This window comes from Ursus arctos, unplaced genomic scaffold (assembly GCF_023065955.2).
Source record: "Ursus arctos isolate Adak ecotype North America unplaced genomic scaffold, UrsArc2.0 scaffold_24, whole genome shotgun sequence".
Classification (NCBI taxonomy): domain Eukaryota; kingdom Metazoa; phylum Chordata; class Mammalia; order Carnivora; family Ursidae; genus Ursus; species Ursus arctos.
Window position 1 is genome coordinate 6,030,221 of NW_026622919.1, and position 26,075 is coordinate 6,056,295.

At 53.9% G+C, this 26,075-nt stretch overlaps 4 protein-coding genes across 7 annotated transcripts in view; 2 read left to right on the forward strand and 2 right to left on the reverse strand.

Moving 5' to 3' along the window:
* Positions 1 to 209: 209 nt before the first annotated feature.
* MIF4GD (MIF4G domain containing) lies at positions 210 to 4,115 on the forward strand. Its single transcript, XM_026484173.4, has 6 exons — positions 210 to 354; positions 1,252 to 1,383; positions 2,205 to 2,314; positions 2,494 to 2,649; positions 2,740 to 2,832; positions 3,360 to 4,115. Exons 2-6 carry the CDS (start codon positions 1,296 to 1,298, stop codon positions 3,585 to 3,587), a joined length of 675 nt encoding a protein of 224 aa, XP_026339958.1. The 5' UTR covers positions 210 to 354; positions 1,252 to 1,295; the 3' UTR covers positions 3,588 to 4,115.
* MRPS7 (mitochondrial ribosomal protein S7) lies at positions 3,966 to 7,443 on the reverse strand. The gene is made up of 5 exons (XM_026484172.4): positions 7,265 to 7,443; positions 6,540 to 6,731; positions 6,359 to 6,422; positions 5,472 to 5,639; positions 3,966 to 4,621 (listed from the first exon to the last, which is right to left on the reverse strand). The coding sequence occupies exons 1-5, from the start codon at positions 7,441 to 7,443 to the stop codon at positions 4,400 to 4,402; spliced, it is 825 nt and encodes a 274-aa protein (XP_026339957.1). The 3' UTR covers positions 3,966 to 4,399.
* Positions 7,444 to 7,522: 79 nt separating this feature from the next.
* On the forward strand, positions 7,523 to 22,773 carry GGA3 (golgi associated, gamma adaptin ear containing, ARF binding protein 3). Of its 4 annotated transcripts, none has more exons than XM_026484166.4 (17): positions 7,523 to 7,697; positions 13,651 to 13,735; positions 13,861 to 13,936; positions 15,289 to 15,387; positions 16,038 to 16,161; positions 16,404 to 16,507; positions 16,642 to 16,722; positions 17,066 to 17,203; positions 17,743 to 17,824; positions 17,930 to 18,046; positions 18,323 to 18,571; positions 18,979 to 19,049; positions 19,328 to 19,647; positions 19,875 to 20,098; positions 20,384 to 20,553; positions 20,726 to 20,836; positions 21,036 to 22,773. In XM_026484166.4, exons 1-17 carry the CDS (start codon positions 7,658 to 7,660, stop codon positions 21,144 to 21,146), a joined length of 2,202 nt encoding a protein of 733 aa, XP_026339951.2. In that variant the 5' UTR covers positions 7,523 to 7,657; the 3' UTR covers positions 21,147 to 22,773. The 4 variants fall into 4 exon arrangements, with proteins under 4 accessions (XP_026339951.2, XP_057174160.1, XP_044234696.2 ...); XM_057318177.1 differs by lacking the exon at positions 7,523 to 7,697 and adding an exon at positions 7,724 to 8,299; XM_044378761.3 differs by lacking the exon at positions 7,523 to 7,697 and adding an exon at positions 8,308 to 8,862.
* Positions 22,774 to 23,185: 412 nt separating this feature from the next.
* Positions 23,186 to 26,075, reverse strand: part of NUP85 (nucleoporin 85) — a 31,166-nt gene continuing 28,276 nt past the window's right edge. The window contains exons 15-19 of the mRNA XM_026484167.4: positions 25,402 to 25,519; positions 25,197 to 25,297; positions 24,231 to 24,382; positions 23,747 to 23,848; positions 23,186 to 23,366 (exon numbers count right to left, since the gene is read on the reverse strand). Coding sequence (XP_026339952.1) covers positions 23,268 to 23,366; positions 23,747 to 23,848; positions 24,231 to 24,382; positions 25,197 to 25,297; positions 25,402 to 25,519 — 572 coding nt within the window. The 3' untranslated portion in view covers positions 23,186 to 23,267. The remainder of the gene's footprint in view (positions 23,367 to 23,746; positions 23,849 to 24,230; positions 24,383 to 25,196; positions 25,298 to 25,401; positions 25,520 to 26,075) is intronic.

A 26,075-nucleotide genomic window follows, 5' to 3' on the forward strand; every position in this document is an offset into this window, starting at 1 on the left:
AGCCGCTGGCGACCGAGAGCTTCCTCTGGGCCGAGGAAGGTCCCCGGCCCGGCGCGGACGAGTCGCGTAAGGACAGGGTGGGGGCGGCGTCGCGGGCCTTCCGTGCGGCCGGGTCACGGACCTCGGGAGCGCGGGCGGCAAGGACAGCGTCGCCGGGGCTCCGGCAGGTGGCGCTGGCGAGACGGCCCCGCCCCTCCAGAGTCTGACCCCGCCCCGGCGCCGCGCTCGGAAATGACCTCAGCGGCGGCGAGGCCGGGCGGGTTGCTCCAGCTCTACCGCGCGGCGGACTGGGGGCGCGCGCACCATGCCCGCCGAGCTGCCTCCGGGCACGCGGGCGCGGCGCCGTCCCGGCAGGTGGGTCCCGGCGCTCTCACTGCACCGCCTCTCCCGCCCGCGGGGCCCGGAAGGGCGTTTCGGGCTTGGGAAAGCTGCCGGGTTCTGGAGATCTCCGAGGTCGTCTTTTGACCAGGGGGGAGGCACCGCGTCCGGAGAGGGGGCTCCAACAGGGACTGCTTCTGGGAGACGCGTCATCCCGCACCCCTCTTACGAGGAAGGCTCCAGAAGGGAGCTCAGGAGTTAGGAGTCCTGAGTCGGCAAGACCGGGTTTCTGCCGCTCGGGAGGCCAGTTTTACCAGTCCGTCCCGGGGAGAAATTGGCCAGGACAGGAGCCGTTCGGGCCCCGCACCCACCCACACAGGCCAGGCCGAGAGCTGAAGGGGCGGATGTGGGGACTGAGAAGGACTCTTGACTAAAGCCGAGGGAGGGTTCGGGTCGGGTCAGGGGATTGGAACCCTGCTGGGACAGACGTGCCCGGAGCCCCCGGCCTTGTCACTCGCCGGAAGTCGTCCTGGGCCAGCAGCTTCCCGGCCGGTTTACATAGGCAGGACAAGTGTCTGATATGCCCCTGTCCACACCCCCAACGCAGCTCGCTGCACCCCAACCTTAGTATCAGCGGAGACGATCCCTGCCTGCTGTGGAGACTGGCCTGCCGGCACGTTCACTTTCACCTCTCTACTGTCGTGTAATCCCAGAAGTTCCAGGGGTTCCTAACCCGAGCAGCAGGTGCCTGGCTGGTGCCCAGGCTCCACCAGAAGCCAAGTTTGCCGGGCCCTCAGCCAACCACCCAAGGCAATGGACTGTCCGGGAGCACCTGTCCCAAGCGCTGGCCAGCCGTGGCCTGGGCCCGCAGGACTAGAAACCCCGGCCCCACGTTGCACACCTGAGGCTTCTCCCTTCCCCTCTCCTCCCCAGGTGCTGTCATTAGTCCCACCTCAGTAAAGAGCTGCAGGGGCTAAATGGTCATGGGGGATCCTGGTAGAGAGGAGTATAAAATCCAGTCTTTTGATGCAGAGACTCAGCAGCTGCTGAAGACGGCACTCAAAGGTGAGCGTTGGGAGTCCCGCCGAGCTGCAGAGAAGGGGCCAAGGGGATGGGCCTGGATGCCTGAGCCTTAGCCCGGGGCTACCCAACCCTGTCCCTTTGCTTTCTGAGAATAGGCATCAGCAACATCCCTCTCGGACTGGAGGGCAAGCCACATGTAGGCCAGTAATGGGAAGTATGAATCCTAGCGTTACCTTTCGGGCAGTAAAGCCATCTTCTGAGAGCAGGCTGGAGCACAGAGAACGGAATTCGTGTCTCTTGAGCCCTTGCACTGGACCTGGCCTCTGCACTGCCGCACGGGCTGTTGAACGTGCAGAGCTGGCTGACTCGGGACAGACGATGGAGCATTCTGCTGGCAGAGCAGCTGCACTAGTTGTCCTGGAGCAGTGCTGTCTGCAGCGCGCAGGACAGTTCGACTCCGCTAACAATTAGTAATGCCCGTCACATGCCCAGCTAAGCCTGTGGGGAGGCCCCACCTCGCAGGCCCTTGTCAGGGGGTCATGTGTGTGTGTTGTGAGGACACTTTCTTCCATATTACTGTCAAATACATCGTTATTCAGTGTTCCTTCCGCAACCCAGTGCCAGGAAATGTGTGCCCTAAAAAACTAACGTTCTTTGATTAGTCTCTAAAGGCCACAGATCCCGGCCAGTCCCCCAGGGGAGCTGCTCCAGCATGGGGCTACTTCTCCCAGTATTTTCTGGTCTATTGAAATGTAAGCCTATCACGGGAGTGCTCTTCTGTAAACATCTCAAATCCTTAGAAGCAAGTGGAGACAAATGGGGTAATTCAGCAGCTCTAGACTCCCCACTGATCTCTATCCTAGATCCAGGTGCCGTGGACTTGGAAAAGGTGGCCAATGTGATTGTGGACCATTCTCTGCAGGACTGTGTTTTTAGCAAAGAAGCAGGACGCATGTGCTATGCCATCATTCAGGTGGGCCGGGACTGGTAGAGAAGCGGGGAGACGCTTTGGGAAAGGCTGCAGGAGAGGGCAGGAGGCCTGGCCAGCAGGGCAGAGTTGGAGAGTCAGACGGGAGGTCCTCAGCCACAGAAGCTTGGGTGAGGGTCGCCATGGCACCGCCCCTGGCTCACCGTCCTTTCCCTGGCTCACAGGCCGAGAGCAAGCAAGCAGGCCAGAGTGTCTTCCGGCGGGGACTCCTCAACCGGCTGCAGCAGGAGTACCAGGCTCGGGAGCAGCTGCGAGCCCGGTCCCTGCAGGGCTGGGTCTGCTACGTCACCTTTATCTGCAATGTCTTTGACTACCTGAGGGTAAGGCCCCAGTAGCCACCCTGGGCAGCAGAGACAGCCCTCCTCCTTCAGCTGCTCAGCCAGTGCTGTGGCCCCGCTCTCCCCCCACAGGTGAACAACATGCCCATGATGGCCCTGGTGAACCCTGTGTACGACTGTCTCTTCCGGCTGGCCCATCCTGACAGTCTGAGCAAGGAGGAGGAGGTGGGTGACCGGGTTCAGATAGCTGTGGAGGGGGCTGGTCCCTGGCTCAGCTCAGAATACCAGCCCGCCGTCCATGGAGGTGTCCGAGCGCATCACTTCCCAGGGCAGGAGCCTGGTGGGGCTATTCAAGGCCTCTCTCAGTACCAGGACAAGCTGCCAGGCTTGGAATTTATTCAGAACAGAGAGCAGCCCAAACCTACAGGCTCAGAGGCTTTCTTCCCAGTAGGAAAGCCGACCTGTGATAGGAATCTAGCTGTGGATACAGATGGCCCAGAAACGCAGTCAGGCAGGGGTGGGAAGGTTGGGTTAAGTGGCAGCTTGGAGACAGGCCCCGCATCCAGCCTGGCCCACCAGACCTTAGGCAAGTCCTGAATGTGTCTCCTTTCACGTATAATTGGCGAACACCCACCAGGTGCTGTGAGCAGGACAGGAGGAAACAAGCGTGCAAGCCAAGCGAGGCTTGCCGCTAGTGTTCCGTGAACGGTTGGTGTGTGCGCCCCGGGGTCACCTCCCAATGCCGCCTGCAGGTGGACTGCCTGGTGCTGCAGCTGCACCGCGTCGGGGAGCAGCTGGAGAAGATGAACCGACAGCGCATGGATGAGCTCTTTGTCCTGATCCGGGACGGCTTCCTGCTCCCAAGTGGCCTCAGCTCCCTGGCCCAGCTGCTGCTGCTGGAGATCATCGAATTCCGGGCAGCCGGCTGGAAGACGACCCCCGCTGCCCACAAGTATTACTACAGCGAGCTCTCCGACTAGGCCCGGCTCAGGCTCCTCACCAGCAGCACCGGCCTCTCACCTACCCAGCTCCCTGCCTCTCTCAAAGACCATCCCTTCCAGACCTTCAACAGCTCCTGAGAGGTTTCCCACTCACACGGTGCTCCTGCCCTGAGCACCTTCCCTCCCAGATTCAGGGACCAGGGAAGACACCAAACAGACCTCCCCCCACCATCCCATCAGTCTCTCCCCCATCACCTCCAGCCTGGGCCAAGCAGAGAAAGGCAGCTTCTAACACCCACTGCACTGTGTAACCACGGTGCAACAGCCATCCTGGTGCCTCAGTTTCCCCATCTGTAAAATGGGTACCCATAGCTACTGGTGGGATACTTTGGGATATCAAGGCGCAGAGCACAAGTCACACCAGAAACTGCTTTTTATACATTCTGTACAAGGACCACTTTGGAAACAACCGCATTTCCAGTCGATTTTAGTAAATGGCAGTACCACCTCACATGCAACACCAGTTCAGGGCAAGAATTTTCTAATAAACCTTTTCTAATATTAAAACTGTCTCCTTTCATATCCCCCAAAGTTGTACCCCGAATTGAGGAAGAGAGGCTGGATGGACCCTAAGTTCCTGGGGGAAATCCGAAATGATACGTGCCCTCTTTATAAAGAGATGGGCAAGAAAAGCAAGTTCTAGCCCCCAAAGAAAGGACTAACAAGCAACAAATATGTTGCTCCCCCCTTATGAGGCCTATGTGCCCTTAAAAAGGAACTACTTAACCCACAAGGGTGTTCCGCTGTGCCAGCGGCTTCCCTGATTTCTTGCAGCAGAGCCCCCGCCCTCTCTACCACCAGCGGTAGTGGGCCAGCGCGCGGTTGGCCTCGGCCATCTTGTGCATGTCCTGCTTCTTCTTGACCACAGGGCCCTGGTTGTGAAACGCCTCCAGCAGCTCATGTGACAACTTCTCCGGCATCAGCATCCGCCGGTGCTTCTTCTCCCTGCACTCAGTAATCATCCACTTCATGGCCAAGAAGCGACGCCGCCGGTCGGGAAGTGGCACGGGGACCTGGACAGGACAAGACACGGGCAAGTTAGTCCAAGACCTTATCGGGGCGGCAGCCTCCTTCCTCCCTGAGCGCTAAGGCACAGCCACAGGTTCCCTCTGGGCCAGCTCTGACAAACCTGAGGGGCCTGGCTTCTCCTCTTTGAGTCCCCCTCAACCCTGAGTGACCTCACATAGAGGCATTTATTGAGCAGACGCTCATTAGGCACAGACCTCTCTCCCCTCTGAATGGAAGCTCAGCCAGGCTGATATGAGTATCAACTGGGAAAAGCCCCATCAAGCTGGGGTGACTTACCAACTCAGATCAGGGGTGCCTAAAAACAAGACCCTCTTGTCCAGAATCATTTGCTAGACCACCCCTATATGCCAGTACCACGCCAGACCCTAGGGACACAGACATTAATGAGAGTCACCACACTTGTGAAGTTTATATTTAAAAAGCAGGAGCCGAGAGCACTGGCTTATGACAATGACACAGAATTAAATACTAGGATAGAGCCTCATTCAGATCAAGAAATGGCAGCGAAACACCAGTTCCGGGTCAAGGCTACTCTAGACACTGGTGTACGAAGATGAGTTAGACACAGTCCCTCGCCACGAGAAGCTGACAACTTACAACACAGCACTGTGGACAGAACGGGCGGGGGAAGGGAGTGTCCAGAAAAGGTAATCTGGATACTTCTTTGCTCTCTTCCCTTTCCATCCTCTGCCTGTGAGTTCTACACTAGGACTCAGATGAGCAGATCATAACAGAACCTAGTCTGGGCTCTCCCACTCCCAAGCGCTCCCCACCCCACTGCCACCAGCCTGTTCCATGTGTGGGGAGCCCTGCTTTCTGGCCCTGACCGCTCACCTGGTAGAAATGGCCACCTCTGAGGATGGGCACCAGCCCTATCACAGGCTCACAGTTTTTCAGTGCTTGGTGGAAGATGGTGTAGGGGTTGCGTTCGATGGTTGCCTGTTCCTGGGCAGAAGCAGCATGGTACTTCTCAAACTGCTTTCTTTTCACAGCTTCGAGAGTCTGCAAAGGGATACATTGAAGATGCTGCCCCAGGCTCCCTAAAGGGTTTATCCAGCTGAACTAGTAGGTGGCCCTTTACTCCTCCGTCATCCTGTTCTACAACAGTGTGGCCCCTCCCTCAGAACTTCTAAGGCAAAGTTCTTAAATGCCTCCCTCTTTCCTGGAGGAGGACCAGGGCAGTAGACGGAGCTTTGTGATGGGGGGGAATGAATGGTGGTTGCTAAATCTTTCAGGACTTCATTACAGCCTCCACACATATACACGGGGGTCATTTTTTTTTCCCAAAAAAATTTTATTTGAAAGAGTGAGTGTGAGCATGAGTTGGCAGACAGCAGGGAGTCTGCTTCTCCCTGTGCCGCTGAGCAGGGAGCCTGACTCAAGTCTCAATCCCAGGACCCTGGGATCATGACCTAAGCCGAAGGTAGACACTTAACTGACTGAGCCCCCCCAGGTGCCCCGGAGAAGGTAATTCCTTTTTTTTTTTTTTTTTAAAGTAGGCTCCACGCCCAGCGTGGAGCCCGACATGAGGCTCGAATTCACGACCCTGAGACCAAGACCTGGGCTGAGATCAAGAGTTGGACACTTAACCACCCAGGCACCCCATACAACAGGGAAGGTAATCCTAATAGCAGGTATACCAACCTGTTCTTTTTTACACTAAACTGAAAGAGCCACGTACAAAGGTATAAGCAAGCAGGCAGGAGAGCCGTGCTGTTTACCTGCGTCATGAGGGATCTGGCCAGTACTTTGTTTCCTCCTTTCATCATCATGTTCGTGAATTTACTTCAAAGAGAAAAGCAAATTGTTTAGATTTCCCAGGCTGCATCACAGAATCCTTACTGTAGACCCTCCCTGGTATAGTACCAGTCTGTGGAACAAAAATGTTTGCTTCCATCTAACCTGATCACGGGGTCTTCAAACACAGAGCTTGTTTTCGCTGCAGGGGCAGCTTTGATAAGCTGAATCTTCCTGAGTTCCTGTTCGTACTTCTCCTCCTCAGTCAGCTCAGCCAAGGGCTTGCGGTAATATTCCTTGTCAATCTGTGGATCCCTGTATTCAGGACCATAGCGGCTCCACCTCACCTGGGTTAGGCTAAGAGGGGGAAAGAGGAAGAGGCCGACAAAAGCTGACTCCACGAGTGAAAACGCTTGACTTAACAATGGGCATGTTTGTCAACCCGCCCACAAGTGAGAGAGGCACGGAGACCGCTAGGCAAACCTGAACGCAATAATTCTCGCTCTTGTCCTAAGAGGTGGGTGGGCCTCCCCCAAACAGACCGAAATTGTCCTCCTCGCCAAGTGCCAACGGTAAGGCGAGGTTCCTGAACCTCAGGACAGGCGCCCCGCCTAAGCATCTCCGCCCCCCCCCCCAACAGAAAATCCCAGCTCTGAGCTCTTTGATAAGACCGCGCTTTCAGCTTCGACTCAGAACCCCGTCGGCGGGGGACAATCACTAAGCCTTCACATTGGCTCGAAGTCACGCAGCCACCCAGAGGTTTGGACCGAGGTTATCCTGGCCCCCAGGCTCTCTCCAGGTTCCCGCGCGATCTGCCTATGACCCTTCCTTCCCTTCAGGTCTCTCTGTGACGTCCCAAGCGGCACCCCAGCTTCCTGGCGCCCTCTCACCCTGGAAGCCGCGGGACAACACTCCGCAGGCCCAGCGCCAGGACCGACCACCCTCGCGCAGCCTTCCCCACGGGGGCAGCCATTTTGGCTGGCCACGAGGACCCCAGGAAGGCTGCCCTCGGCGTGCCTGAACGGGAGATCGGGAAAAGGCTCCGCAGGGTCCTAAATCTGTGCGTCATTCCATTAATCCGGGCGTTAAGAGTCTCTCACTCCGAGGTCCAAAGGCAAGAGTCAAAAGGAAACATTCGGAGTCTCATTATCCGCCACACACTGACCCGACCCTCGGCGGTGGGACTCTCTCATCTCAAGGCCCCATGCAGGCCCCGCCCCGGTTCGTCTCTCACAGGTTCTCGCGAGTTTTGAGGCCGCCGGGCCGGCCCGGGCGGCTGCAATATGGCGGAGGCGGAAGGGGAGAGCTTGGAGTCCTGGCTGAGTGAGTAGCCGCGGCCGCTTCTGTCTGCCCTCGAGCCCCCTCTCCGCCCCATTCCGTCCCCCTCCGCTGCCAGGGGCCCGCGGCGGCGTCGCCTGGCAGCCCGCGCCTGGGCTCGCCCTGGCCTCGAGCATTCCGCGATCACGCCCCTTCCCCAGCTGGGCGTCCAGGCCCCCGCCCGGCGCCTCCTCCCACTTCTGCGCGCGGCGGCGTGAGCTCGGGTCCGCTGCGGTCCCCGGGGGCTCCGGGAAAGCGGCAGCCAAGTGCTTCCGGCTGACATGGCATCGGCGATTTGGGGAGATTGTGGTGGGGCCGCGGGCTGCCGAGACTCCGGGACCCCTGGCCTCAGTCTTAGTGGAAGGGAAAAGCTGCGGATTTGGGCTGAAACTCCGGGAGCGGTGGGTACCGCTGAGCGTACACACACAGCTTCAGAATTGGGACCATGTATTTGAGAAGTGGCCGTCTCGCGCAGACAGAATGTTCGAAGTGAGAAGAATCCAAAAAGGGATAAAGAACAGCTTTACCTTTTTCCTGCAGTGTTCAAAGCTCGGTGATGTCCGTGTTGGGGACACACACACTTGAACATCTTAACGAGTCATTCGTAGGTAACATACTCTGAGCAAAGCTGAGAAGCACAGCCTTTTGCTGTAGTTATAGCGGCCTTTTGCTTTAATTGTTAATTCATGTTGCTGTTAAGGAAATATGGGTTGACCTTGTTAGCACATAGTACCCTGCTGAAGGGTTAATAAGTTTACATTCCTGTGGGTTTAGAAGAAGTCCCTGGAGGCCTCTTTAAGTGAAGACAAAAATTGGACAGAGTGATAAGACAGGATGCCTAGAGATTGCCTTTTGCAAGATCTCTTATTTACTAGAGCCTGCAGGCTGTTGGAGATGATGGCTGTTTCCTCCAATGGCCTCACCTTTTTTAATAAGAAACCCCCTTCAAGTGGTTGAACCTAGGTTACGTTTGCAAAATCTGCAGTTGCAGGCAAGTCACAAAGTTCTCTGTATATAGGGAACTGTTCTCCAAGGAGCTCGGCGTGCTCCAAAGACATTCATTTAATTCATTTATCAAGTATCCTAATGAAGCAGGTACTACCGTCACAATTTCACAAAAAGAGAACACCCTGGCTGTAATCAAACCACTTGCCCAGAGCCATCCAACCAGGTATAACTATGTTGGAATTGATTTGATTCACAGATATTAATGGGGACGTTGGAGTAATTTGACCTAAGTGGAGTTTAATAGGCTGGGTTTAGAGTTATGTTTTGAAATAGGAGAGGGACCTGTTTTTGAGGGAGAGGATGTGGTGAGTGGGGGAATGGGATGGTATCTGTAGACACTAGAGTTGAGACTGGCCGTTGAGCTTTCCCATTAGTTAGAGTGACATTAGGGGCGGTGTTAAGATTCTTTCCATTCTTTTTTTTCTTTCTTTCTTTTTAAGATTCCATTCTTATCCGTTGTTCACCTTCGCAGTTCTTATGACTTATTGGTGTGAACTTTTTATCAGTTGAATGAACCAGTGTTTGGGGTATAGCACTTTCTTAGTGTAGGTCCTTGTCACTCCATGGTTTGCCAGAATTTTTATGGAAGCCTTTGCTGGGCCCAGTGCCTCAAGTGTCTACCCACCTCCCCTCCGTCCACTCTGCATTCTGCTCCCAGAAGAGCACTTCTGTGTAATCAGGTCGTTCCACTGCTGCACACCTACTGCCGCCTCTTTGTGGCTTCCTGAGAGTCTCCTTGCTGTGCTAAGTCAGCATGCTTGTCCCCCAGCACACACTGCTCTCCTTCCCTGGAAGCCCTGTTCCCCTTTGCTCAACTAAATGCTTTAAAACCCATCCCAGATTCTGCTTGCCCACGGACTGTCTCTTGATCACTTCAGCCTTCTCTGAAGTCCTCTCGGCTCAATCCATACCTGCTCTGTGAGGTATCATGAAAATTAAGTTCCAGCTGTCTTTGCCTTCAGTTTGATAGAGGTGATGCTGGGGTGGCTAAAGCATTCTTAAAAAGATGCAGACACAGGGCGAGAGCTGTAAATGCTCACATGCAGTGTCTTTAGGAAATTGGGGGTAAGTGGAATGGAAAGATGATTCAGTGAGGAGGTAGCCTTCGAGCCAGGCCTCGAAAGCCCAGAAGACTGGGACATTGGCTGAGAAAACACTAGATAGTGATGTAAATAGAGCAAACCATGTTTGGGGCATACAGGAACAGGTGTTTGGCTGGTTCAGGCAGGGAGCCCCTGTAGGAGTGTGATGGGAGAGAAAGATGGGAAGTTAGAACCAAATTCTGGAAAACCTTGAATTCCAGCCCAAGAAGTTTAAATTCCGCCAGTTATCAGGTCCGTGTTCTTGCTGTACCTGGTGAAATCAGTGTTTTAGGAAGATCAGTATAGGGGTTTTATATATAGGATGCCAAGGAGCAGAAATTCTGGAAGCGGGTGAAGAAGTAAGGAAATGGGGTGGGGGAAGGGGTAAGAAAGGGAGAGTTTTAAAAAGACGTTGACAAGAAAGGGACCCTGGGTTGCTGGAAGTGGGTGAGAAGGAAGGAGTCAGCAATGGCGGTTCAAATCCAGATGCCTGGGCGTGGGGGCAGAGCGAGGTTTGAATGATGGCACCATTTATAGAAATGGGGAAGTCAGGAGGGAGAAGTAGAGTTTGTTTTTAAGCTCATTTCTGTTCACATTATATAATTACACTCTAAGCCTTTGCTCTGGTTTCGCTCAAGTTGCACCAGAAGAGGGGCGCCTGGGTGGCACAGCGGTTAAGCGTCTGCCTTCGGCTCAGGGCGTGATCCCGGCGTTGTGGGATCGAGCCCCACGTCAGGCTCCTCTGCTATGAGCCTGCTTCTTCCTCTCCCACTCCCCCTGCTTGTGTTCCCTCCTCGCTGGCTGTCTCTATCTCTGTTTTATAAATAAAATCTTTAAAAAAAAAAAAAAAAAAAGTTGCACCAGAAGAGCATAAGCTCCCCAAGGGTAGGCTTTGAGTCTTGGACTCTCTGTAGTCCCTCCATGGCTTAGCATGCTGTGTACTTTGTTTTCTTTAAGTTGTGTTATTGATTGATTGACCAGTATCTTACTGTATAGTTGACCTGTGTACTTACTTTTCTGTGGGTGCTTAACAAAGACTTGGTGACAAAGTCTCTCTTATTTCAAGACCCTAGCACCGAAGGATGACTCTTGATTTCTTTTCCATCCTGTGTTCTTGCCTCTGCTAATCTCTAAGTCATGGGATACGCAGAATCTGTCGTCTGTGAAATGTCTGAGCCGTGTTGGGATTGGGTAGCCAGTACTGCCCCTACTGGAACCATCCCTACTTGACCTTTTGAGACCCCAACACAGTCAAAGCTAGTGATAGAAGTAAGCTGAAAATGAGAGCAGGGAATCTAGAGGCACAGACATGCAAGAGCATAAGGCTTTCAAGAGAGACCTGAAAATAGAACTCTTGAGTCAGAGTAGAGCCCAGAGCTAGTTCTAGAAGGTGGGGCTTACAGGGGAGGCTTTGGTGTCACCTCTGCGCCAGGCGGTGGAGCATGTTGAGCGGGTGGAAAGTTGTGTGCATCTGCAGGAGGGAGGCAGTGGACAGATGGAGAGATTGAGTTACCTGGAATTATCCCCAGAACTTTCCTCCAGTTCCTAAGGGTGCTTGTGGGCTGGAGATGCTCAGAACCGGGACTGGCCATTGCTGAACCCAGGGCTCTTTGTGCCCGCGTGTAGGCCAAGAGCTCCTGCAGGGTTGCAGTAGGAAGGTCTATCAAGGTGAAAGGAAGTGGGACTCTAGAGAAGTTGAGCACAAGTGAGGAGGAAGTGGCCATATTCCTGGGAGCAGAAGCGCTATCGGAATTCCGAGAGGCCTGGGAGAGCACGCTTGGTGCGTGCCCATTGCTCGTGTGTGTGCGGGGGCAGGCGCATCCGGCTGTGCTCTGTACTGTGCTTTTCGTGCTGTGAACAGTGCAGGCGAGCCGTGACTGTTACACCACGAGGTGTGTGACTCTTAAAATAATAGCAGCAATGGGAGGGGGGTGGCCCCTCAGACCGTCTTATTTTTTGTATCCTTCAGCCTCTTGATGTCATGTAAGAACTTTAAGTATCTCGGGGCGCCTGGGTGGCACAGCGGTTAAGCGTCTGCCTTCGGCTCAGGGCGTGATCCCGGCGTTATGGGATCGAGCCCCACATCGGGCTCCTCTGCTATGAGCCTGCTTCTTCCTCTCCCACTCCCCCTGCTTGTGTTCCCTCTCTCGCTGGCTGTCTCTATCTCTGTCGAATAAATAAATAAAATCTTAAAAAAAAAAAAAAAGAACTTTAAGTATCTCAAATGATAGGGATTAGTGACAAAACCACACTAACACCTGAGAAGATAGCAGACAAAACGGGAGAAACATGGGGCTTCTGGAAGGTGACAGCTTGTGGGTCACTGGGGCGATAAATAGCCACTCTTGATAGAATTAATCTTGCTTCCCTTCTAGCCTGACATTTTAAAGGGCCTGCTAATTCTCTTTTCAGGATTGAGGACAGACATTTTCCTTTTCCTCCAAATACGAACCTAAACCGTCAGAATCTTTTTGTAGTCTGAGCGGAAACACTGCAGGCCTTCCCTCTACCTCAGGGTGGCGTCTGCTGACTTCTTGTGCCTCAGATCCCCGTGGGGGTGGGGAGGATGCTGGGAGCCCTTGTTAGGATTTGTTCATGGAGCTAGTGATTTTAATGTTAGGAAAAAGGAAGTTAAGAAAACACAGTCACGAGAAATCAGAATTCAGGAACTTCTGACAACACCCCTTGTATGGAGGGGCTTTTTTAAGGTTCTGTTGCTCTGCTCTTGGCGCGGGGGGAAATCTGCAGGAGCGTGGGTATTTAAAAAGGATATACGCCTTCAGCCTTCCATTTGTCTTGTGAACCTGAAGCCCTAAATTTAGCAAACAGCTTGAGAGTGTTTTCTGGAAGAGGCAGACTCCCCAGATGTGAATCAGAGATGGGAACACGTTTAACCGCCCCCAGTGGGGGCCAGTCTCTTTAGCACAGGTTCTGGGGATAACAGGGGAAAGAGGACCCACACCAGGTAATAGGAGACTTGACAGTTAGCACCTGGATTATAAGCCCTCAGTGGTCTCCTGAAACTCTCCCAACACTTGCCTTTGTCCTTAATCATAGGAGACCATTTAAACCTGGGGGTGCCAAATGCTTCAGATTCTATGCCTGCAGTCCCACGGACAGATAGCACAATGACTGGTGCTTAGTAGGGCCACAGTAAATATTAGTTTAACTTAAAAGGTGCAATTTAAAAAACACTGAAAGCAGGGGGTGCCTGCATGGCTCAGTGGGTTAAGCGACCTGCTCTTGTTTACAGCTCAGGTGGGTCTCGGTCGGGCTCCCCACTGGGCGTGGAGCCTGCTTGGGATTCTCTCGCTCCCTTTCACTATCCTCCCCCCACTTCCCTCCCTTTCCCTCTCCCCTCCCTCCCCCTCTCCCTCTTAGAAAATAAAAAACATTTAAAGCATTAAGAAAAGTTAGGTCTTGGAAAAGTTTTTGAAGGGTATGTAGGAAATTAGTTTCCTAAGTATGTGTATTTTTTACCAAGTATCACCTGGCTTCAGTTTCTGTAGGAAACACTTCTTGATCATCCTTATTTGCTTAATAAGTTATTTTTATATAATTAGAGTTATTTATACTTAATTGGTTATATTAAACATTTTTATGGGTATCTTTGAAGATTTTTATTGTGTTTATTATTATTTGTCCTATTGATCGTGGTCTACACTAAGCTTCACAAGGCTGAGAATTTGTTTTTCCCTTTCATTTGTGACTTTCAAAATACTAAACTGACCTGTTGAGGGTTCTCCAACAGAGAAGAAATTTGGAAACAAACTTAGCTTCACATCAGTGCCTAAAAATTGTTGGACAGCCTTCCATTATGTCCTCCTTGCTCTTTATAACAATTGTCCTCCACTTTGCTCTGTCCCAAGATAAGGCCACCAATCCTTCCAACCGCCAGGAGGACTGGGAATACATAATTGGCTTCTGTGATCAGATCAACAAAGAGCTTGAAGGGTGAGTCTCAAAGCCATTGGGGGGCAGGCAGGAGAGAGTTGACTGGAGAAGTCGAAACTGGCCAAGGAGGGCCAGCCACATAGCCCCAGGGTCATGGCTGAAAGCGTGGTCTGCTTGTCTCACAGGCCACAGATCGCCGTCAGACTGCTGGCCCATAAGATCCAGTCTCCGCAGGAATGGGAGGCGGTCCAGGCCCTGACGGTAGGTTTCCCTCTGACGCCAGGTTTGAATGAGCCCAGGCCTTTCCTTGTGCGCCCGCGGGGTTCTCTGAGGTTTTCAGGGCTCACGTCCTATGGCAGCTGAAAGCCCTTGATACTAGGAATGGTCGGAACGTGCTCTGTAAACTGCCCCGCAAATGTGTGTGCCCTGTACCTGGCCCCGAGGCTGCAGGGAGGCCCGGAGTGCAGTCCCTGCCCGCACGGCCGCCAGTCCTGTGGGCGAGGCCGAGTGGCTGAGCGGGGGAGCCAGAGGCCGGGGCCCTGAGCCCAGAGTGGAGCTCAGAGGCGGCTTCTTGGAGAGGTGCTGACAGAGCTGTCTTCCCGGTTCAAAGAGTTGCCCAACTAAAGAAAAGCGTGGCGAGTGTAATTTGTTCTGTAGCTAAAAGTAATGCTAGTTCCTACTGAGGGCATCACACCGACCGGCGGATCTTAGCTTTTATTCAGACTGAGGATTCAGAGCGCAGCCACGTTCCGAGGACTCCCAGGTTCTCCCCTGACTTCATTCGGGTCGTGGGAAGGGCGCTCAGATGGCCCACGTGCGCGCCTCTGTCGTGTTCACTGTCGAGCGAAACCTTAAAACAGTGTTTCTCGGTGGGGATGGTTTTGTTCCCCAGGGGACACTTGGCAGTGTCTGGAGACACTTCCGGTTGTCTCATGTCATGGGGTGCCGCTAGCATCTAGGGGGTAGAGGCCAGGGATGTTGCTAGACATCTAATATACAGGACAGATTTCCACAACAAAGAGTGCCCGGCCCAGGATGTCAGTAGTGGCACAGGTGAAGAACCCAGCTTGACAGAGTCGGAAGCCAAGGAAGGGGACACGAGGGTGGAGCGTGCCTCGGCATACACTCCAGGCACCAGGGCCACAGGCAGCACAGAAAACCTAGGGCAGTTTTGTGTGCCCCAGAAGGAAAATCGAGGGGAGCAGGAGGAGGGGAAAGATCATATCGTCAAAAATGAAGACCATTTAAACATCATCTCCCGTCTCCCCACAGTGTGGATCAGCTGGTAGAAAGAGCTCGGACCCTGAGTCAGAGAAACTGTATCTCTGGGCCTCGTTCCCTCATCTAAACTCTGAGGGCGGAGTCTGGCAGGCAGCACCTTCTAGGACAGACACGTGCTAGTATCTGGGTCTCAGTATTTCTTAGTTTAGTTCCTGTTCAGCTTCCCCAGAAGAGGTTCGCAGTTCGAGGGACAGGAGGTGTCCGTAATCCTGTTGCCCTGACGTTCCCGGGGGCCGTGCACACCGCTGCCTGATCCGTTCCTTGCTGGGGTCAGTCGTCCCCGCAATCTGTGTGCAGGCTCCTGGCTGAGCGCCCCCGTCATGTGGCTGCAGGTGCTGGAGGCGTGCATGAAGAACTGCGGGAGGAGATTTCATAACGAAGTGGGAAAGTTCCGGTTTTTGAATGAGTTAATCAAAGTCGTCTCTCCGAAGGTCAGTCAGGGGCAGTCTCCTCATTCTAGGAACTCCTTTTGTGTTCCTCCCCCTCTCCCAGCTTACTGGCTTCGTGGTACAGCCGCCATCTCCACAGAACTGACTTTAGAGAGCTGTCCATGTCCTGACCTTAGGGACGGGCAGCCCTCTGATGGGCTCCTGGCCCGACTGTGAGAGGTGATGCGGCCGCAGGTGCGCATGTGCGCAGGAGGGCTCCTGGGGACAGCGGTCACTTGGGTCTGTCTTATGTGGATCTAAGGAGTTAGGCTCAGCTGCTCAGCTTCTGTGGCACGCTGATGTGGCTTTTAAGCTCTGGGTGCCACTTAAAGCACAGGGAGCAATTTTTCATACTTAAGACATTCTCATTAATTCCTTTGAGATAAAATGCCATTGTTTCTGGGAGATTGCGCGTGGAAACGCAGTGGCGGGCTCCCGGCTCCCTACCTGACCACGGACTGTGTCCCTGAGAGAGCTTTGCCACGGGTGGTTTCCTCCCCTCCCCGAGCTGTGTCATAACACACCTAACACCGCTGGTTTGGGGTAGGTCTGGAGACTGGAGCTAACCTGTCACTGCTGTGAAGGGAGCTTTCCCGCGGTCTCTGCCTCTGGACGGCAGTTATGAGGTTCTCCCATTTCCTTTTGCCTCTTAGTACCTGGGGGACAGGGTGTCTGAGAAAGTGAAGACCAAGGTTATTGAGCTGCTTTATAGCTGGACGTTGGCCCTGCCGGAAGAAACCAAGATCAAGGATGCTTACCACATGTTGAAGAGACAGGGTATGTGCGTACCTTCCCTCATCCTCAGAGCAGCTCCAAAGGCTGGCCAAGCCCAGGAAGAACGGGGGGGTGTCTGCCATCCGTTCCTTCCTTCTGAGGGCAGTAAGGGCTCAGCTGCAGTTTGATGGGCTGACCCCTTGCAGGCCCTCATCGCAGGGGTGGGCCCTGCCTTGCTGCGTGAGGAAGGGCGGCAAGGTGACCCCAGCATGAGCCAACACTCTGCCCCCTTGTGTTCCTGTCAGGCATCGTGCAGTGTGACCCACTGATCCCTGTGGACAGGACACTGGTCCCCTCTCCACCACCTCGTCCCAAGAACCCTGTTTTTGATGATGAGGAGAAATCGAAGGTAAAGCGCACCCTAGCCGATAGCGTCCTCAGATGAGGTGGGGCTCACTCCGTGCTGCGGGAGCCCCGGTTCCTCTGTGGTCTCCCCAGGTGGGGTGCTACCTTTCCCTTTCCCTTTGGTACCTCCTCTTCCAGCTTTTAGCCAAGTTGTTGAAAAGCAAAAACCCAGATGACCTACAAGAGGCCAACAAGCTCATCAAGTCCATGGTGAAGGAAGTAAGTGGGCCCCAGGCCTTGGGGTGGAGGAACCCATGACCACAGAGCAAGAGTCTCTTCCCCTGGCGCGAGGCCAGAGCGGGAGGCGCACTGGAGCTTCTAGGGGAGAATGGGTTAGAGGCGCGAGCATGGATGGGGCCAGTTGAGGGGTGGGTAGGCCATTATTTTAAAAGAAAAACTAGATTGAGGCTGAGGCCTTCGGGTTCCCAAGAACCGTGCATTATAAGTAGTGTCCGCTCGGACTAGCATCTGCTCATGTCTCCGGTGCGATCCTTGCTGGGGGGCGCTGGGGGCAGTGGGATGTGTCTATTAAGCTTTTTCTCCTGGATTGTCTTTGATATAGGACGAGGCGCGGATCCAGAAGGTGACCAAGCGTCTGCACACTTTAGAAGAGGTTAATAACAACGTAAAGCTCCTCAATGAGATGCTGCTTCATTACAGCAAAGAGGATTCTTCAGAGGCGGATAAAGAGCTCATGAAGGTAGGCGCGTCCCTGGGAGAGCTGGGCTCCAGGAAAGGGAGCCGGCCTTTGCTCAGTACCTGCTGTTCCTTAGTAATCAGCATAGCGACCAGGTTTGGGGGCGGTACCCCCATTTTACCCAGGCTCTGGCGAACCCACTCGGGACAGAAGAGCTGGGGGTACACCCGAATCCGGGTGGCTGCAGACCCACCTTCAGGGCTCACTTCTCTCCGCCCCACCTTCTGCCTCTGGAACATTTGGGCAGAGACCCACCGCGTGCCCAATACTTCACCTTAAGTCCTTGGTTACGTAGATACTCTAAATTCTGAGGCATGTGCCGGCCTCGGGGACGGGAAGGGACCTACATCCCCTTAAGCACACGTCCTAGGTGACACAGCACGGTGGAAGCTGACAGCAGGAAGATGAGTGCTCAGAGCCCCATTCTGCCAGTGACTGACCGTGGCACTAGGGGAGCCCCTGACTTTCTGGACGCGGACACTGAACTAGATCATTGCCAGGGGACCTTGTAGCTCTCACTTTTAGGTCTGGGACTCTTTCAGGAGCTGTTTGATCGGTGTGAGAATAAGAGGCGGACGTTATTCAAACTAGCCAGTGAGACAGAGGACAATGACAATAGTTTGGGTGAGTCAGTAGCTGAAAAGATGACCCAGGAGTTTGGATTTGGTGGGGGTGGGGGGCCAGGGGAGTGTCAGGGGCAGGAGTGAGAAGTACATCTTTCTGCTCTAGGGGACATCCTCCAGGCCAGTGACAACCTCTCCCGGGTCATCAACTCTTACAAAACAGTTGTTGAAGGGCAGGTTGTGAATGGTGAGGTAGCCACCTCAGCCATGCCAGATGCTGAAGGTAAAATGTTCTAGTTCCCCATTTTGGACCCATCCAGACCAGCCCTGGGCCCCACTGCGCAGCCATGAGTGCGTGACCTGCATGTCATCCCATGGGGCCCAAGGGGATTTAAAGCCCTTCCAAGTGCTCCTCCAGCTTCCCAGAGGCCTGGAGCTATGGATAGGGTTTTCTTTGCTTGCTTTTAGGCTGGAGGCTGTGCTCAGGGTTCTGCTTCCTGCTGTGCAGCCACTAGAGTGGCCCCTGATCATTCCTGTCCCCTTCCATTCGCCCATCCAGGAAACCACTCCAGGAACCAGGGTACTCTCATCGACCTTGCTGAGTTGGACACACCAAGCAGCTCATCCTCGGCGTTGGCCCCAGCCCCTGCCCCTGCCCCACCGTCCTCTGGCATCCCTATCCTCCCTCCACCCCCGCAGACCTCGGGACCTGGGCGCAGCCATTCATCCAGCCAGGCCGAGGCTACCCCAGGACCCAACAGCGCAAGCAATGCCCTCTGCCTACTGGACGAGGAGCTGCTCTGCTTGGGTGCGTCCTGGAGGGAAGCTCTAAAGGGCTTCTCCTGGTGGGACCATCAGAGCAGAAGGGCCTGTGGAATTGGGAAGAGGGCCCAGGGATGCCCCATGTACTTAGCAGGGGTGGGGAAGAGGCTTCAGGTGTAGGGAGAATCTGATTTAGTGCCCTCAGGCCCCCAGGGCAGTGTGGACACAAGCTCCGGAGTGGACATGGGCTGAGTGTCTGGCTCTGCCCCCTCTTTCCTGGAGGCCCCCTCAGTGAATGGAAGGACTGAAGAGGATCCGTCCCTCTCTGGATGCTGCCTGGGAAAATACCTTGTTCCCCACCTGTCACCCTTTTGTCACATAACCTTTCTAGGGTGAGTGGGGCTGCCCAAGGCCAGAGCCCCTTCTCATCACCATCGTCTTCTCTGTTTTCAGGCCTCGCTGACCCAGCCCCCACTGCTCCTCCCAAAGAGTCAGCTGCGAACAGCCAGTGGCCCCTGTTCCAGGTAGGGACATCACTAAAAGGCTCAACTGGTTTCACGGACTTCCTCTTTTCCAGCTCATCCTCAGCTGTGGCTGGCTCGGTCCCTGCAGCACTGCCCCAGGTGCACTCGAGAATACTGATCCTGTCCAAGGGCGGGCCCGGGCCCTTCAGAGGGCTGCTGGTCCAGTGGGGTCCTAGTAGGGCCCCCAGCCAAGGGGACTGGAACTGGAGACCCAAAACCTGCCAGCTGCAACAGCTCCTCCCTGCTCTTTGCTCACTCACACTTTCCCCTCCTAACAGAACGAGCAGTCGGACCTGGACTTCTGCAGCCCCAAGCCCGGGAGTGCTGCCTGCAGCCCCTCAGATGGGCCTCTTGTCCCACCCTCAGCACCCTCTGCAGGCAGCTCCCAGGCTCCGCTGCCTTCTCCTTTCCCGGCTCCTGTGCTCCCAGCCAGTGTTCCTGCCCCAAAAGCAGCCTCCTTCTTGTTCCCAACTGGACTGGCCCCAGCCTCTGCCCCAAAGACTGAGTCCACAGCCCTCGGGTACCATGGCTCAGCTTTGGGCGATCGCACCCTGCACCAGCTGGATGCCCTCGATCAGCTTCTTGAAGAGACCAGAGCGTAATGAGTGGGAGATGGGGGGTGGGGTGGGGAGGGTTGGGCCTGGTTTGGCAGAACCAGAGGCAGCTCCGTCTGGGGATGTTCCTTTTTTGTCTACTGAGGTGGGAATCTAGAGATGGGGGATGGGAGGTGGTGGTAATAAGAACCAGCCGTGCCCTGAGGACGTGGGAAGGGTTGGTCCAGCAGCTTCCCCTGGTCTCTAACTTGTCCCCCTTTGTACCTCTTAGGACCTCAGGCCTGGTGAAACCCGTGTCTTCCATCTTCTTCCCTGGGCCCACCACCTCCCCTCTGATCCCCACCAGCACCACTGCTAGGCCTCTCCTCCCCTTCTCCCCAGGGCCTGGCAGCCCTCTCTTCCAGCCGCCTGCCTTCCAGTCCCAGGGCAGCCCCATGAAGGGGACAGAGCTCTCCCTGGCCAGTGTCCACGTCCCCCTGGAATCTATCAAGCCTAGTAGGTGTGGGAAGCTTGAGGTGGGAGGGGGAGGTGGAGCCCACCACTTATAGTGATACGGGGAGAGGGGCGGGCCCAGGCTCTCCTTGCCTGGGTCTCTAAGTGCCAAATGTGACCCGCTTTCCTGCTGTCTCGGCCTCCGGTCGTTGCTACTGTGCACTCTTGGGTGATTCTGGCAGATACCCAGATTCTTTCAGGGAGCCTGCTGGCCACAGGGTCTCCCCGCCCTCTCATCAGGGCTCTTTGGGGTTTCTCCTTCCACACCCACCTGACCTCTTCTTACAGGCAGCGCCCTTCCTGTGACAGCCTATGATAAAAATGGCTTCCGCATCCTCTTCCACTTTGCCAAGGAGTGTCCGCCTGGACGGCCTGACGTGCTGGTGGTCGTGGTGTCCATGCTGAATACAGCTCCCTTGCCCATCAAGAGCATCGTGCTGCAGGCCGCAGTGCCAAAGGTATCCTGGCTTCCTAGGGCCTCTAGAGGCAGGGGTTGCCGTCTCTTGAACCCCACAGTGTTGAGGGACCCCGAGGCCAATGGGCAGCAGCACATGTCCATCGTGATTCTGATGGGCTCCTGCTCAAGGGCACTTGTGATCTCTCTTCAAAGCAGCTTCTCTCTCTCTTCAGTCAATGAAGGTGAAGTTACAGCCACCCTCTGGGACAGAGCTGTCTCCATTTAGCCCCATCCAACCACCTGCAGCCATCACCCAGGTCATGCTGTTGGCCAATCCCCTGAAGGTGAGCTAGAACTGGGCTCCAAACCGAAGCCCTTGTTGCCCCTATCAGTCCCCTCCACCTTCCCGTCCGAAGTACCAGGATACTGCAGCACTGTGTCCCTTCCCTGCCCATGTTCAGTGGCTGAGTGAGGATGGGGTGGTAGGAGTGGCACTGAAAGGGCCCCAAAGTCATATCTTAACGTGCTACCCCTCCGTCACAGGAGAAGGCGAGGCTTCGGTATAGGCTGACCTTCGCCCTGGGAGAGCAGCTGAGCACAGAGGTGGGCGAGGTGGACCAGTTCCCTCCCGTGGAGCAGTGGGGTAACCTATGACCCCAGAGGACTCCGTGTCACCTCCACATTGAAGCCCAGGCAGGCTGCCGCGAGACAGGAGGGCTCCTTGGTCCACGTCCTGACTACAGTGCTTGTGTACAGAGCCTGGATATGGAGCCGGGGCCCTGGGCATCACTGCTGGGAGCCGAGCTGCTGCTGTGATGCTCTCTCCCTTGGTCCCCTAAAAGGACCTGATTTTTATCTACCTGTGTGACTTGAAGTGGCCATGTACTGTCAGGGGTGGGGAGTGGCCCCAGACTCTGCACTATCGTCCTGGGAACATGGACCCAAGGTGGGAGCACGCTTTTCCCCTCATGCTGGCATGCTGATGCCATAAGGGAGAGGTCTCTAAAGAGACTAGGGTCTCTCCCTCAAGGACCACATCCTCACCCCTAGAGGTCTCAGCCCCCCCATCACTACTCTACTCTGTGCTTCCCCTGCTGGCAGGCTCCTGCTCCCACCTCCAAGGAGGTAGGCAAAGCCCAGTGCTCCCGAGTGGCCCTGGCCATAGAGTTGGTGTACTGCTGAATCTCCAGTTCTGCTTTCCGTGGGCAGCAGCGTCCTGGAAGGGCCACTGTGATGAGTTGTGTGCTTGTCTCTGGTGGTGGCAGGCTGTGTCCTATGGACATCTCAGCAGGATGTGGAACTAGCCTGTTAGAAATGGAACTTGGCCTTGTGGCAGTCAAAACTAGGAACATGAAAGAAAATGGAAGAGAACCAGTATTTCCCCTTCTCTGGAAGCAGGTACTCATAGCTTTCTGGGGAAAGTGTGCCTCCTGCCTTGGGAACAGGCCATCCTACTCACTACCTCTTGCTTGGCATGAAATAAACTGCTCTTCTGCCCTGAGTCTCTGAAGGGGAGAATAACTCCCATCACCCTCTGCATCCTCCTGCTTGGGCCTCCCCTCTTCCCACCAGATGGCCTGTGGTGTGGCATATGTTTGGGAACTGGAGGCCTCAGGGTGAGGCAGATTGCACTGGACTTCTATCCTTACCTGCTGCCCAGGAACCTTGACTATCCCCAGCTGCTGAGGGGCACAGCCGGCAAGATGTGGGGTCTGGAGGTGGTGAGATTAGGGGCCATGCTTGAATCGAGTCACCAGACCCTATTGCTTCAATAGTGCTCAGCTCCAAAAAGCTTGTCCCAGTTGCTCCAGCCACCAGGTACAACTGGGCCAAGGACTCTAGGCCTCACAGGGCAACAGGCAAGTGAGAATCACCAGCTGAGGAAAGAGCACAGAGCTCAGCTGGATGGCACAGAGCCATCTCTGGGGAAAGGTGGCACAGACCACACTCCCTGATCCCCCTCCCTGCACTTTGCCACGTTTCCTTACTCTATCCCTTCCCCTCCATCTCTATCTAGCAAGCAGGTTTCACTGCTTCATTAGGACAGGTCAAAAGTGAATCAGTCTCACTACTTACGGAAGAAATCCAAGAGCTTTCCAGAGGCCGGCTGCTTGCAGCCCTGGGAAGGATTGTGGGATTACTGTATGGAAATACATCTTTATAATAAGCTTTAGACATTAAAATTATCTGAGTGTTACTACTGAGGTCACTGCTTTGTGACAAATGGCTGTATACAATATACCAACTTTGCTGCATGTTAAATAAAATCATTTCTGCCCTACCTGGAGTCCTAATACAGACAACATCCACCCCACTGTGGGCAAAGTGCCACTTAGGAATTCCAAATGTAGACAGTACACGGGCATCACCTGAGGTTTTTGTTGATGGATGTACAGGTTCCTGGACCTTTTCCTTTTCTAAAGGAAAAAATGGATAAATGTTCCAGTTGATTTTCTAAAGGCTAGATTTCAGAAGCATAAACCACTGACCACTCCTGTTTGAGTTTCTAATAGGAAGGAGGGCACTGCACTCACCATCCTAACTTCTAGGAGTGGCTTTTTTTCTTGGGAAACAGAAATCAGTTCCATCCAAGGAGAATATAACAAGCACTTTCTTAATTTCTACCATCTCAAGTTCACAGTAGAGGCTGAGAAAACTCCCTACCTGGACTCTTAAGAACTTGCCTTCTACTTGGGGGGGGGGGGATTTATTCTTTCAAAAATGTATATACATTGACATACAAAGGTGTCACGTTGAAGCAGCTCTCGGCTGGTCTCAGGAGCCTTCCAGTGAGCCTTCCTTTATAATCGCCCGGCCAAGATTCCGCGCAAGAGCAAGTCTCAGCATTTCCAACTTGGTGTTCTCGACATCCTCCTAAAAGCAAAGAGAGCCAGCATGAGGTACGGCAGGAAGCGTTCCTTCTTTATTAAAGCTCTGCAAGGCTCTAGTCTGACCCAAAGGCACACCAAGGGCATTTAACATTTAGTAGTAGCTTCCAGCAAATGGTCAATACGAGAATTGCATGCAAAGGCCCACTGCGACCGAGTGCCAGAAAAGTAGAGATCAGAACACCTAGAACCGCCCTGCTTCCTCCTAAAAGAGGTGTGTCAATTACAGGTTAAGAGGTAACTCAAGCACAACTTTGCAAGGGGCCAGCGTTTCTGGAAGGAAGCAGGGGAGTCCAAGATAGAAGACAGATGTCCTTTTTCTCATCATCACCATTATGGAATCAACAATCTGAAAGCTAAAATAACCTGGAGTCGCTGAACACCAGGTTCTCTCCACACTGGCCGCCTTGAGGCGAAGTCCTCTAGACATCTCATCAGCTCATATGTTTGCTCTGCTGAGAAAACCACCTAGAAGAGAGAAGAAAGGCTACTTAGCTGCTCCCCAGCCAAGGGCTGCACTGGTTCAGGCATGCGCCCAGGTTTAGATGGCCTTCAGATGGGCTCCGTATATGCAACCCTGAGTGGACAGAGAGCCCCTATGCTCACCCCCAACCCTTCTCGTCAGGGCCCTAGGCTGAATACTGTCAGTAGACAGCTGCCTCCTTTGAAATTAAGTAGCTTTTCTTGTGTAGAGACTGGAGTTCCAGAGCGGGCATTATGCGGGAATCCGTACACACGTGCCCGGCCCACGTGCGAGAGGACGTACGGATGTGCATCCACAACAGCTCCGGAGTGAAGCACGGTCAGGGACTACGAAACAGAAGAAAATCACTCTGGATTCAAACTGTACCTCTTTCTCTTCCAAAAGCGGCAAGGCGTCTATTAGTAGTATTACCCAGAAAGACCGAGGGGCAATCTGGGAAGTCATCAGGGACAGGAGGAGAGAAGCCGCATCGGTAAGACGCTTCTCCCCATAAAATCGGTGGAACTCGCGGTACTTTCCTATTGAGAAAACGGAGCACTGGGTCACCTCTGGCCCCAAACAACACGAGAGAGACCCCAGACCAGCCACTCCAAAGCAGGGAGATTCTTCCAGAACTGTCTCCAAACTCGTGGACCAATGAAACCAACTGGATTGAAAAAAACACATTTTGAGGGAGCTCCAAAGAGCCAAACCTGGGAGAATGTAGCTATCAAATCAAACAAGAGACCTAGACTTAACAGATGGAAGAACCCATAAGTCTCGATCTGATCATGAGGAAACAGGAGATAAACCCAAACTGAGAATATTCTCTGAGAGAGCAGAACACTCTTCAAAAACGTCAAGGTGAGGAAGCACCAAGAGAGGCAGCACCTCTTAGAGAGGAAAACTGAATTTGCGGATGTGGACCCGATAAAAGACACCGCTGGGACAGCTGATGTAACCAGAACATGGACTGCAGATCTGACGAGAGCGGTGCATTCAGATAACTGATTGTCTAAGAGGATGTTCTTATTCTCAGGGGAACAAAGTCTCCCAACTTACTTTCAGATTGTTCCCCAAACACCTGAGAATAATAAAACAAAGGCAAAATAAAAATGGTGAATTTGGAGAAAGTGTACATGGGAATTCCTTAGTCCTTATACTACTTTTGCACCTTTAAGTTTGAAATTACTGGGAAATGTTAGAAAATCTGCTTTGCAGAGTCTGGCACACATGGTTCTGTAAGTTTGGGCTTAACAGGAAGGAAACATTGGAGAAGCCTAGATCAGTCCCTCCCATCTGCACAACCCACCACTATGCCAAAGGTCCAAGGCACAGAGCCCAGACACTCACCCAAGAAGGTCAGTCGATCACTTAGCATCATGGCTGGCCCGAGGTTGTCAATGAGATCCAGGTCAGAAAAGGAGCCTCGCTCACAGTAATCCTTGAGGAACCTGCAAGACCAGGCCCAGAGGTCTGAGCAGCGGTCCCAGGGACCCTTCTGCAGCCTCCCATCTTCCTAAACAGTCCCCAGAAAGCCAGGAGCAGTTGAACCCACCTGTCTGACACCAGCGTGGCAAAGGCAGCATCTTTGGCTCGGATGCTCCAGGACAGGGCAGAGCCCAGGCGGTTGTTGCGAACAGCTTTCATGGCTAAGATCTTACAAATGCTGCGAACTTTGCAGGGAAAAAGACAAAAGGTGAACTTTTCACCCCGCAAATCAGGCCATTCCTGAACTCTGCCAGAAAGGAGCAGGCTTTCCACCTCCTCTGAGCTTTCTGCAGCCTCTCCACAGGCCCCAAGTACAACTTGGTTGGCAACACTGGGGACTTTGGGGTTTATAAATTGCCTCTTGGCTTTATTAACACTATGACCCAGCCCGGCAGGATTGCCTTCGTGAGTTGGTTTGATTTCAGGGGTGGCAAAAAAGATTTTTATTGCTCCCCACAGATCAGCTCCTTCAGTATCTGTCCAGGTGCCAAAAACATCCTTTGGGTCTTGAATTGCCATGTGCTTTCAGAGGCAGTCATAAGCAAATGCCTCTGGAAAGAACGACTTGGGTTTTTTATCACTCAACAGTGAAGGAGAAGGGGCAAATACCACTGCTTGCTTTCTGTGCTCTTCCTGAGCTGCGCCGGGTCCTGCTTCCCCAGAGCCAGCCTTAGCTAGCAAGAGCAACCCACCTGGGAAAAGTAAATTCCAAGCTGACCCCAGTCCTGACCTTCGTAGAAT